The 11,830-nt window shown below is 45.4% G+C and overlaps 1 protein-coding gene across 5 annotated transcripts in view; it reads left to right on the forward strand.

The window, feature by feature from the left end:
* The first annotated feature begins 39 nt into the window (after window positions 1-39).
* nfrkb (nuclear factor related to kappaB binding protein) overlaps window positions 40-11,830 on the forward strand; it is a 28,644-nt gene continuing 16,853 nt past the window's right edge. For 4 of the 5 annotated variants that reach the window (XR_011479939.1, XM_023988054.2, XM_023988058.2 and 1 more), the window contains exons 1-9: window positions 40-117; window positions 509-653; window positions 825-1,026; window positions 1,124-1,251; window positions 1,340-1,511; window positions 1,640-1,744; window positions 2,223-2,296; window positions 2,458-2,542; window positions 4,332-4,524. Coding sequence is in view for 4 of the 5 variants with exons in the window: in XM_023988054.2 (XP_023843822.1) it covers window positions 528-653; window positions 825-1,026; window positions 1,124-1,251; window positions 1,340-1,511; window positions 1,640-1,744; window positions 2,223-2,296; window positions 2,458-2,542; window positions 4,332-4,524 (1,085 nt within the window). In the remaining variant the exon portion in view is untranslated. Of the gene's footprint in view, window positions 127-508; window positions 654-824; window positions 1,027-1,123; window positions 1,252-1,339; window positions 1,512-1,639; window positions 1,745-2,222; window positions 2,297-2,457; window positions 2,543-4,331; window positions 4,525-11,830 lie in introns of all 5 variants that reach the window. The other variant, XM_023988055.2, reaches the window with a different exon arrangement.

Here is an 11,830-nt window from a genome sequence, read left to right on the forward strand (position 1 = left end):
GGAAATTGGAAGTACTCACGGTAGACTTAGCGGACGGGACGGAAACCGTATTGGTACGTCGTTGTTATGATTCCCCTCTGAGTCTTTTATCCGATGTCCAGTGTGCTCTATTTTCTGGTAAATTAGGTAATTTTGGCTTTGTTAGCTAAACTAGTTATCTATTGTTTAAGCTCACATTGCTAACTAGATAATCATATCCAAAGTGCGCAGAATACTTAATTGAATCGTATCTTTCCTGGTGTAGTTATCTTGCCTTAGGTAGCTGGCTAGCATAATTTAGCTAGTAGCTCACGTTGACATGTGTTTTTGGTTTGTATTTCATCCTAGACATGATAATGTAATATCTAGTTAGCCATCCAACAAGATCGATAATGTTTTCTGTAGAAATGCAGACTAAACTGTTCTATTTTACGTTAGCTACCTAGCTAACAACGCCAATGGACTAGTGATTTTCGTTAGATAGCGAACGTTACTGTAGCTACCAATGCAATTCATTTTTTTTCTTCAGATTGTGAAGGAAGATCAGAATGGATGCCCTTGATCACATGCTGACCGACCCCCTYGACTCAGGGGAGGGCAATGATGGGCGCATCACAGAAGAGTGCATGTTGGGAAACTGTCAAGTGAGTCTTCCAGAAGACCTGCTTGAGGATGTGAGTAGCTAATAATAGCATACTGCAAATGATTTCTGTSTTAACTTTATCATATGCTGTTTATCCATTGTGTACACTGCATAGACAGTATATATAAAGGTGTACTGTATATTGATTGTTGCATTTACAGTTCTGTTTATATATTTTGTTTTGTTTTTGTTGGGCAAACAGCCTGAAATCTTCTTCTCTGTGCTGAGTGAAAGCACCTGGTCTGAAGTACTYACAGATGACCAGAGGCAGCATCTCCGTCTACTGTTACCACACTTTCAAGAAGACAACACTAGTGAGCAGGACAGRACCATCAGCAAACTCTTCAACAAACAGAACTTCTGCTTCGGAAACCCCTTGCACCTTGCACAGAAACTGTTCCAAGGTAACATTCTGCCTCTCTCAAACGGCTTGATTTTGAGTAAGTTTTTGGACTGTTTATGGCATATCAGTGATATCGTGTACCACTGTGCTCTCCCCAGATGGCCATTTCAATCCAGAAGTGGTTAAGTACAGACAACTGTGTGCCAAGTCCCAGAAAAAACGCCAGCTGAACTCGTTGCAGCAGTACTACCACAAACTCCTTAAACAGATCCTGGTCTCTAGAAAGGTATGCATATATCTTCAAGCTTCATTCTCAAGCACAAGGTGAATGGCCTTTCTCAGTATGTTCACGTATATAATTTCTGTGTGTTTAGGAACTGCTAGAGTTGGCTGTCCGCAGTGGCCCTGACATTGCGGTGAACAGAAGGTATCCCACCCAGACACATGGTGAGGTGCAGGAACAGAGGGTTAGAGGAAGAGTGTGCCGGATACTGAGGGAAGTTAAAACTGAGTGTGGAGACAGCAATGCCTCATCTGACGATGATGGTGAGTCTGCTTTCGTCAGCCTAGAATGTTGAAATGTAATTGCATTTAGCAGCATTGAATAAGTGTCAGAATTCATCTTTCAATGTTTTCTCTATGTCACATACGTGTCCTTTGCGTTGTATTTGCAGATACAGCCTCTTGGCTGCCAACACCTCAATCTCCTTCCTCTCCAACGCCCACAGTCTCTGTCAGGGTTTTGCCCAGTCTCTCCACCCAGGACATGAAGACCACRGGTCAGTTACAGTAGATCTATACAGCTACTGTATAATGATTGAGGAAAAACATTTATGGTTACATATCGCAATATTGTTTTGGACGATATTAAATCGATACTTTGACTTCCAAGTATCGATTTTGCTAGATAGCACTATCTTGCGCTAGTCAGCTGTAACTGTGCCAAAACTCCGGTATTTTTCGTCRTATAGCTTGTTCTCCATTTTCTTTTTAAATAGTGAGCCAACATGTTTTCAGCACTTGTATTTCCATGACTGATCAAAACTCGAGTTCTCTTGCTCTCTAACTCTAACCCAGCAGACATATAGTGAACAATATGTTTTGAACATCGAATCGCAATACATATCGTATCGGCACCTAAGTATCGTGATAATATTGTATCGTGAGGTCCCTGGCAATTCCCAGCCCTACTGCTGTAATGTACATAAAGACTCTGCAGATGTAGTGATTGAAGATATGTGGTGCCTGCTTACACAGATAAGCAAGAACTGGGAGAGAAGGACATGAGAGCCATGCTACGGAGACATAGAGAGAAGAGGAGACGACAACCGGTTAGTTTCTTCTATGCTTCTCCATTCACAAAAACAGCAGAGAATTCTGCTATTCATAAAATCAAGGTGTGAATGGAAATTGGGGACACTGTTTATCTACCTAATACCATCTTGTACAACATTTCCTTGTATCCTAATTCTAGTCCTTCTTATTTGCACAGGATCATCCAGACTTGATGACTTCTGACATCCGCCTGGGTGACATGATGTCTAGAGTGAACATAGGTCGTAAAGGCTCCATGATGAGTGAGTACAAGTCAAGTCTATAACCAAAACACCAAAATCATAATCATAAAGCCAAATTAATCATGCACTACTTGGCCAAAAGTATGTGGACAATTGCTCGTCAAACATCTCATTCCAAAATCATGGGCATTAATATGGAGTTGGTCCCCCCTTTTGCTGCTATAACAGCCTCCACCCTTCTGGGGAGGCTTTCCACTTGTGTCACGAGAATTTTCAATCRCAATAATAATAACTAACAATCAATAGCTTTGACCAATCCCCGAGGTTTGTAAGACCATGMGTTTAATAATAATTAGGCAYAGACTCAGCTTATGCAAAAGGTTCGTACAGTTTATTCACGAGAGCGCTCTGAAGTCCATAATACAAAGACATCCATTTTATAACTTGCTCCTTACTCACGCACATACCTCCACACAAACAGTAGATATCCTACGCACATATATACACACGAACAGTAGGTGTGTTCTCACCACTGTTTATCACTACCAAGCCGACAGTTCCATTCCCCCGAGATTAGAGGAACCTTGAGAAGGACTCCCTGTCCTATCATAAGTTTCTCAGAGTTCTAGCCAGGTCGGGTCAAACACAGTTGAATTGTTCTCGGTATTTTCTTGGACACACACACACACACCTTTCTCTCCCTCACATGTCTCTACTGAACCTTATTGAACTTACGTTTAGTACTTTAATTATTCATTATACATGCTACATAAACMAATAATCACTAATAGTTACGTTTGTCTAATTATTCATTATATCTGTTACATCATGTCATAATTACGTTTCAGGGTGGAATTTGTTTAGTAATTACCTTTAAGCATATAATTCCCTTATCAACTTGACGTTGGAACATTGCTGCGGGACTTGCTTCCATTCAGCCACAGGAGCATTTAGTGAGGTCGGGCACTGATGTGGCCTGGRTCGCAGTCGGTGTTCCAATTCATCCCAAAGTTGTTCGATGGATTTCAGGTCAGGGCTCTGTGCAGGCCTGTSAAGTTCTTCCACACCGATATTGAGAAACTATTTTTGTATGGACCTCTCTTTGTGCATGGGGGCATTGTCATGCTGAAAGAGGAAAGGGCCTTCCCCAAACTGTTGCCACAAATTTGGAAGCAGAGAATCGTCTAGAATCATTTTATGCTGTAATGTTAAGATTTTCCAGAATTTCCACTGCTCCAGAGTCCAATGGCGGCAAGCTTTACACGTTTCCAGCCGACTTGTACGGCTGCTCGGCCATGAAAACCCGTTTCATGAAGCTCCCGATGAACAGTTATTTTGCTGATGTTTCTTCCAGAGGKAGTTTGGAACTCGGTAGTGAGTGTTGCAACTGAGGACAGACAGTTTTTGGGCGCTATGCCCTTCAGCACTCGGCGGTCCCGTTCTGTGWGCTTGTGTGGCCTACCAATTTGCGGCTGAGCCATTGTTGCTCCTAGATGTTTCCACTTCACAATAACAGCACTTACAGTTGACCGTGGCAGCTCTAGCAGGGCAGAAATTTGATGAACTGACTTGTTGGAAAGGTGGCATCCTATGGCGGTGCCACGTTGAAAGTCACTGAACTCTTCAATACAGGCCATTCTACTGCTAAATGTTTGTKTATGGCTGTGTGCTRGATTTTATACACCTGTCAGCAACAGGTGTGGCTGAAWTAGCCGAATAAACTAATTTCAAAGGGTGTCCACATACTTTTGGTTTGTAGTATATGTAGCTAGATTCAATTAGATCCTCTGAATGATGTAAGGCACAACTAGTGTAGAAACATTCTTAACTAGTATCTTCTATGATCTAGCACTGTTTGACCTGGCTCTGCCCAAGAGGAAGATGAGGGAGGAGAGGAGAAAGAAGAAGATGAGGACAATTAAAGTGGAGTCTGAGGATCCCTGTGAGGCTCTGATGCCTTCAGAAGCCCCAGCTCCATCAGTTAACATCACAGCTGCTCTGCCTGAGACCCCAGTCACTCCACTGCCCAGTGTCAAGGAAGAGTGAGTCGATTTGATTTGATTCATTAGAAATATAGTTTACATGTTGTCAACAATCTAAGCCAACACCATCTGTTTTGCCACATAGTTAAGCACGCGTAGGTTTTGTTGCTAAACAACCAACCCCTCTATGGTTAGCAAAACATCACTGTCCTGGCATCTATAGCCTAAAATARATWTTTTTTAAAGGGTTACAGGAGATTTGATTTAATTAATTAGGATCCCCATTCCCTGACGCCAATGGCAACAGCTAGTCTGACTGGGGTCCGACATAATGAAGAAGACATTACAGACAAAATACTTTACAATTTACATACATTTAAAACATTAGCATGTAGTATGTGTGTGCATCTATCAGTTACATATACATGTCAGTACATGCACACAACAAGTAGGTCACATGGGGGAGAGGTCTTACGTTATGTGTTTTTTGAAACTAGGTTTGCTGTTCACTTGAGCTATATAAGATGGAAGGGAGTTCCATATAAAGCCATTCTTACATCAGTCAATGTCATGAAGTGCTATACAGAAACCCAGCCTAAACCCCAAACAGCAAGCAATGTAGATGTAGAAGCACGGTGGCTAGGAAAAACTCCCTAGAAAGGCAGGAACCTAGGAAGAAACCTAGAGAGGAACCAGGGGTGGCCAGTCCTCTTCTGGCTGTGCCAGGTGGAAATTAGAACAGAACATGGCCAAGATGTTCAAACATTCATAGATGACCAGCAGGGTCAAATAATAATAATCACAGTGGTTGTAGAGGGTGCAACAGGTCAGCACCTCAAATGTCAGTTGGCTTTTCATAGCCGAGCATTCAGAGTTAGAGACAGCAGGTGTGGTAGAGAGAGACAGCAGGTCCGGGACAAGGTAGCACGTCCTGTGAACAGGTCAGGGTTCCATAGCCGCAGGKAGAACAGTCGAAACTGGAGCAGCAGCACGACRAGGTGGACTGGGGACAGCAAGAAGTCATCAGGCCAGGGAGTCATCAGGCCAGGTAGTCCTGAGGCATGGTCCCAGGGCTCAGTTCCTCAGGGAGGGGAGGGAGAGGGAGAGGAAGAGAATTAGAGGGAGCATACTTAAATTCACACAGGACACCGGATAAGACAGGAGAAATACTCCAGATATAACAAATGAATGTTTCTTATGAAAACAAGAAATATCAACAGCCATACCATTCATTACCAGATTCAGCTGAGGTATAGAACTTAGGGAATGATTTGTACCAAATACAATGCTCTTAGTTTTAGAGATGTTCAGGACCAATTTAGTACTGGTCACCCATTCCAAACAGACTGCAACTCTTTGTTAAGGGTTTAAGGTAACTTCATTAAGACTGTGGTTGTTGATGTGTACGTGCATCTCAAAGTATTCAGACCCCTTGACTTCTTCACATTTTGGTACGTTACACACTTCTCTAAATTGACTCCCATTCATCCCTTCAATCTACAGCGCATATCATCATGACAAGCAAAACAGGTTTTTAGATTTTTCTTTGCAACTGTATTCTTTGTTGCAGCAGTCATACAGCCTTGAGTTCTCTTGGGTAGACGCTACAGGCTGGGGCAGGCTGTATTGGGAGTTTCTTTTTCCTTCTTGAGATCCTCTCAAGCTCTGTCAGGTTTTGGATGGGAGTGTCGCTGCACCCCCACCCCCGTACAGCTTATTTCTTCAGGCTACACACACACAGATTTCGATCGTTACAAGTCCGGGCTCGTGGCCTGGGTGACTCATGGACATTTCAGGAGACTGTCCAAGCCACTCCTCGCGTTATCTTGCCTGGTTCTTAGAGTCATTGTCCTGTTGGAATGTTAACCTTCGCCCCACGTCTGAGGACTCCCATGAGCGCTCTGGACAGCGTTTCATCAGGATTCTCTGTAACTTTGCTCCGTTCATCCTTTCCCTCGATCCTGACTTAGTCCTCCCAGTCCCTGCGGCTAAAAAACATCCCCACAGCATGATGCTGCCACCACCATGCATCAACGTAGGTATGGTGCCTGGTTTCCTCTAGACGTGATGCTTGGCATTCAGGCCAAAGAGTTTAATCTTGGTTTCATCAGACCAGAGAATCTTGTTTCTCATGGTCTGAGAGTCCTTTAGGTGCCTTTTGGCAAACTCCAAGCGGGCTGTCATGTGCCTTTTACTGAGGAGTGGCTTCTGTCCAGCCACTCTACCATAAAAGCCTGAATGGTGGAGAGCTTCAGAGATGGTTGTCCTGGAAGGTTCTCCCATCATCACAGAAGAACTCTGGAGCTCTGTCAGAGTGACCATTGGGTTCTTGGTCACCTCCCTGACCAAGGCCCTTCTCCCCCTGATTGCTCAGTTTGGCTGGTCAGCCAGCTCTAGGAAGAGTCTTGGTGGTTCCAAATTTCTGCCATTTAAGAATGATGGAGGCCACGGCCTCCCGAGTGGCGCAGTGYTCTAAGGCACTGCATTGCAGTGCTAGCTGTGCCACTAGAGATTCTGGGTTTGAGTCCAGGCTCTGTCGCCGCCAGCCYTGACCAGGGACCCATGGGTCGGCTCACAATTGGCCCAGCGCCGTCCGGGTTTGTGGAGGGTTTGGCTGGCAGGGATGTCCTTGTCCCATCGCGCACTAGCAACTCCTGTGGCGGGCCGGGCACAGTGCACGCTGACACGGTCACCAGGTGCACTATGTTTCCTCCGACACATTGGTGCGGCTGGCTTCCGGGTTAAGTGGGCATTGTGTCAAGAAGCAGTGTTCTTGGGGACCTTCAATGCTGCAGAAATGTTTTGCTACCCTTCCCCAGATCTGTGCCTCGACACAATCCTGTGTCTGAGCTTTACGGACAATTCTTTCGACCCTTTTTGCTCTGACATGCGCTGTCAACTGTGTGTGCCTTTCCAAATCATYTCCAATCAATTGAATTTATCACAGGTGGACTCCAATCAAGTTGTAGAAACATCAAGGATTATCAATGGAAYCAGGATGCACCTGAGCTCAATTTCGAGTCTCATAGCAAAGGGTCTGAATACTTATGTGAATAAGGTATTTTGCAAACATTTCTAAAAACCTGTTTTTGCTTTGTCATTATGGGGTATTGTGTGTAGATGTATTGGGGAAAAAATGTATTTAATCAATTTTAGAAAAAGGCTGTAACGTAACAAAATGTGGAAAAAGGGTGGCATTTAACTGTATATGGTTGAATCATCAGCATACATGGACACACATGCTTTGTTTTTWATTTTATTTATTTTTTAAATTTTACCCCCTTTTCTCCCCAATTTTCGTGGTATCCAATCGCTAGTAATTACTATCTTGTCTCATCGCTACAACTCCCGTACGGGCTCGGGAGAGACGAAGGTCGTAAGTCATGCGTCCTCCGAAGCACAACCCAACCAAGCCGCACTGCTTCTTAACACAGCGCGCCTCCAACCCGGAAGCCAGCCGCACCAATGTGTCGGAGGAAACACCGTGCACCCGCCCCCCTTGGTTAGCGCGCACTGCGCCCGGCCCGCCACAGGAGTCGCTGGAGCGCGATGAGACAAGGATATCCCWACCGGCCAAACCCTCCCTAACCCGGACGACGCTAGGCCAATTGTGCGTCGCCCSACGGYCCCCCCGGTCGCGGCCGGCTGCGACAGAGCCTGGGCGCAAACCCAGAGACTCTGGTGGCACAGCTAGCGCTGCGATGCAGTGCCCTAGACCACTGCGCCACCCGGGAGGCCCGCATCTATAGCCTAAAAATTATATTTTTTAAAGGGTTCAGGAGATTTGATTTAATTAATTAGGATCCCATTCCCTGACGCCAATGGCAACAGCTAGTCTGACTGGGTCCGACCATAATGAAGAAGACATTACAGACAAAATACTTTACAATTTACATACATTTTAAAACATTAGCATGTAGTATGTGTGTGCATCTATCAGTTACATATACATGTCAGTACATGCACAAACAAGTAGGTCACATGGGGAGAGTCTTACGTTATGTGTTTTTTGAAACTAGGTTTGCTGTTCACTTGAGCTATATAAGATGGAAGGGAGTTCCATATAAAGCCATTTTACATCAGTCAATGTCATGAAGTGCTATACAGAAACCCAGCCTAAACCCAAACAGCAAGCAATGTAGATGTAGAAGCACGGTGGCTAGGAAAAACTCCCTAGAAAGGCAGGAACCTAGGAGAACCTAGAGAGGAACCAGGGGTGGCCAGTCCTCTTCTGGCTGTGCCACGGGGAAATTAGAACAGAACATGGCCAAATGTTCAAACATTCATAGATGACAGCAGGGTCAAATAATAATAATCACAGTGGTTGTAGAGGTGCAACAGGTCAGCCCTCAAATGTCAGTTGGCTTTTCATAGCCGAGCATTCAGAGTTAGAGACAGCAGGTGTTGTAGAGAGAGACAGCAGGTCCGGGACAAGTAGCACGTCCTGTGAACAGCGTCAGGGTTCCATAGCCGCAGAAGACAGTCGAAACTGGAGCAGCAGCACGACCAGGTGAACTGGGGACGCAAGAAGTCATCAGGCCAGGGATCATCAGGCCAGGTAGTCCTGAGCATGGTCCCAGGGCTACAGTTCCTCAGGGAGGGAGGAGAAGGGAGAGGAAGAGAATTAGAGGAGCATACTTAAATTCACACAGGACACCGATAAGACAGGAGAAATACTCCAGATATAACAAATGAATGTTTCTTATGAAACAAGAAATATCACACAGCCATACCATTCATTACAGATTCAGCTGAGGTATAGAACTTAGGAATATTTTACCAAATACAATTGCTCTTAGTTTTAGAGATGTTCAGGACCAATTAGTACTGGTCACCCATTCCAAACAGACTGCAACTCTTTGTTAAGGGTTTAAGTAACTTAATTAGCTGTGGTTGTTGATGTGTACAGTGCATTCTCAAAGTATTAGACCCCTTGACTTCTTCCACATTTTGTTACGTTACAACCTTCTTTCTAATAATTGACCCCAAAAAATTCCCCTAATCAATCTACACGCAATACCTCATCATGACAAAGCAAAAAACAGGTTTTTAGATTTTTTTGCAAATGTATTACTTGTTGAAGCATCATACAGCCTTGAGTCTTCTTGGTATGACGCTACAGGCTTGCAGACCTGTATTTGGGGAGTTTTCCATTCTTCCCGTTGTGGCTCAGTTGGTTAGAGCATGGCGCTTGCAACGCCAGGGTTGTGGGTTCATTCCCCACGGGGGGACAGGATGAATATGTATGAACTTTCCAATTTGTAAGTCGCTCTGATAAGAGCGTCTGCTAAAATGACTTAAATGTAAATGTAAATTCTTCTCTGCAGATCCTCTCAAGCTCTGTCAGTTGGATGGGGAGTGTCGCTGCACAGCTATTTTCAGGTCTCCAAAGATGTTCGATCGGTTCAGTCCGGTCTGCTGGGTGACTCAAGGACATTCAGAGACTTGTCCAAAGCACTCTGCGTTATGTTTGGCTGTGTTCTTAGAGTCATTGTCCTGTTGGAATGTTAACCTTCGCCCCAGTCTGAGGTCCTGAGCGCTCTGGAACAGGTTTTCATCAAGGATCTCTGTACTTTGCTCCGTTCATCTTTCCCTCGATCCTGACTAGTCTCTCCAGTCCCTCGCGGCTAAAAAACATCCCCACAGCATGATGCTGCCACCACCATGCATCAACGTAGGTATGGTGCCTGGTTTCCTCTAGACGTGGATGCTTGGCATTCAGGCCAAAGAGTTTTTAATCTTGGTTTATCAGACCCAGAGAATCTTGTTTCTCATGGTCTGAGAGTCATTTAGGTGCCTTTTGGCAAACTCCAAGCGGGCTGTCATGTGCCTTTACTGAGGAGTGGCTTCTGTCCAGAACTCTACCAAAAAGCCTGAATGGTGGAGAGCTTCAGAGATGGTTGTCCTGGAAGGTTTCTCATCATCACAGAAGAAACTCTGGCTCTGTCAGAGTGACCATTGGGTTCTTGGTCACCTCCCTGAACCAAGGCCCTTCTCCCCTGATTGCTCAGTTTGGCTGGTCAGCCAGCTCTAGGAAGAGTCTTGTGGTTGTCCAAATTTCTGCCATTTAAGATGATGGAGGCACGGCCTCCCGAGTGGCGCAGTGGTCTAAGCACTGCATTGCAGTGCTAGCTGTGCCACTAGAGATTCTGGGTTTGAGTCCAGGCTCTGTCGCCGCCAGCCGTGACAGGGACCCATGGGTCGGCTCACAAATTGGCCAGCGCCGTCCGGGTTTGGTGGAGGGTTTGGCTGGCAGGGATGTCCTTGTCCCATCGCGCACTAGCAACTCCTGTGGCGGGCCGGCGGCACAGTGCACGGCTGACACGTGCACCAGGTGCACTATGTTTCCTCCGACACATTGGTGCGGCTGGCTCCGGGTTACAGTGGCATTGTGTCAAGAAGCAGTGTTCTTGGGGACCTTCAATGCTGCAGAAATGTTTTGCTACCCTTCCCAGATCTGTGCCTCGACACAATCCTGTGTCTAGCTTTACGGACAATTCTTTCGACCCTTTTTGCTCTGACATTGCGCTGTCAACTGTGTGTGCCTTTCAAATCATGTCCAATCAATTGAATTTATCACAGGTGCGTCCAATCAAGTTGTAGAAACATCAAGGATTATCAATGGAACAGGATGCACCTGAGCTTCAATTCGAGTCTCATAGCAAAGGTCTGAATACTTATGTGAATAAGGTATTTTGCAAACATTTCTAAAAACCTGTTTTTGCTTTGTCATTATGGGGTATTGTGTGGAGATGTATTGGGGAAAAAATGTATTAATCAATTTTAGAAAAAGGCTGAACGTAACAAAAAGTGTGGAAAAAGGTGGCATTTAACTGTATATGTTGAATCATCAGCATACATGGACCACAATGCTTTGTTTTTTTTTATTTATTTTTTAAATTTTACCCCCTTTTCTCCCCAATTTTCGTGGTATCCAATCGCTAGTAATTACTATCTTGTCTCATCGCTACAACTCCCGTACGGGCTCGGGAGAGAGCGAGGTCGAAAGTCTATGCGTCCTCCGAAGCACAACCCAACCAAGCCGCACTGCTTCTTACACAGCGCGCCTCCAACCCGGAAGCCAGCGCGCACCAATGTGTCGGAGGAAACACCGTGCACCCGCCCCCTTGGTTAGCGCGCACTGCGCCCGGCCCGCCACAGGAGTCGCTGGAGCGCGATGAGACAAGGATATCCCAACCGGCCAAACCCTCCTAACCCGGACGACGCTAGGCCAATTGTAAAGTCAAGGTATTGAAGTGGCCATCACAAAGCCCTGACCTCAATCCAAAAATTTGTGGGCAGAATTGAAAAAGTGTGTGCGAGCAAGGAGGCCTACAAGCCTGACCTCAGTTACACCAGCTCTGTA

The sequence above is a fragment of the Salvelinus sp. IW2-2015 genome, linkage group LG5 (genome assembly GCF_002910315.2).
Source record: "Salvelinus sp. IW2-2015 linkage group LG5, ASM291031v2, whole genome shotgun sequence".
In the NCBI taxonomy this organism is placed as follows: Eukaryota; Metazoa; Chordata; class Actinopteri; order Salmoniformes; family Salmonidae; genus Salvelinus; species Salvelinus sp. IW2-2015.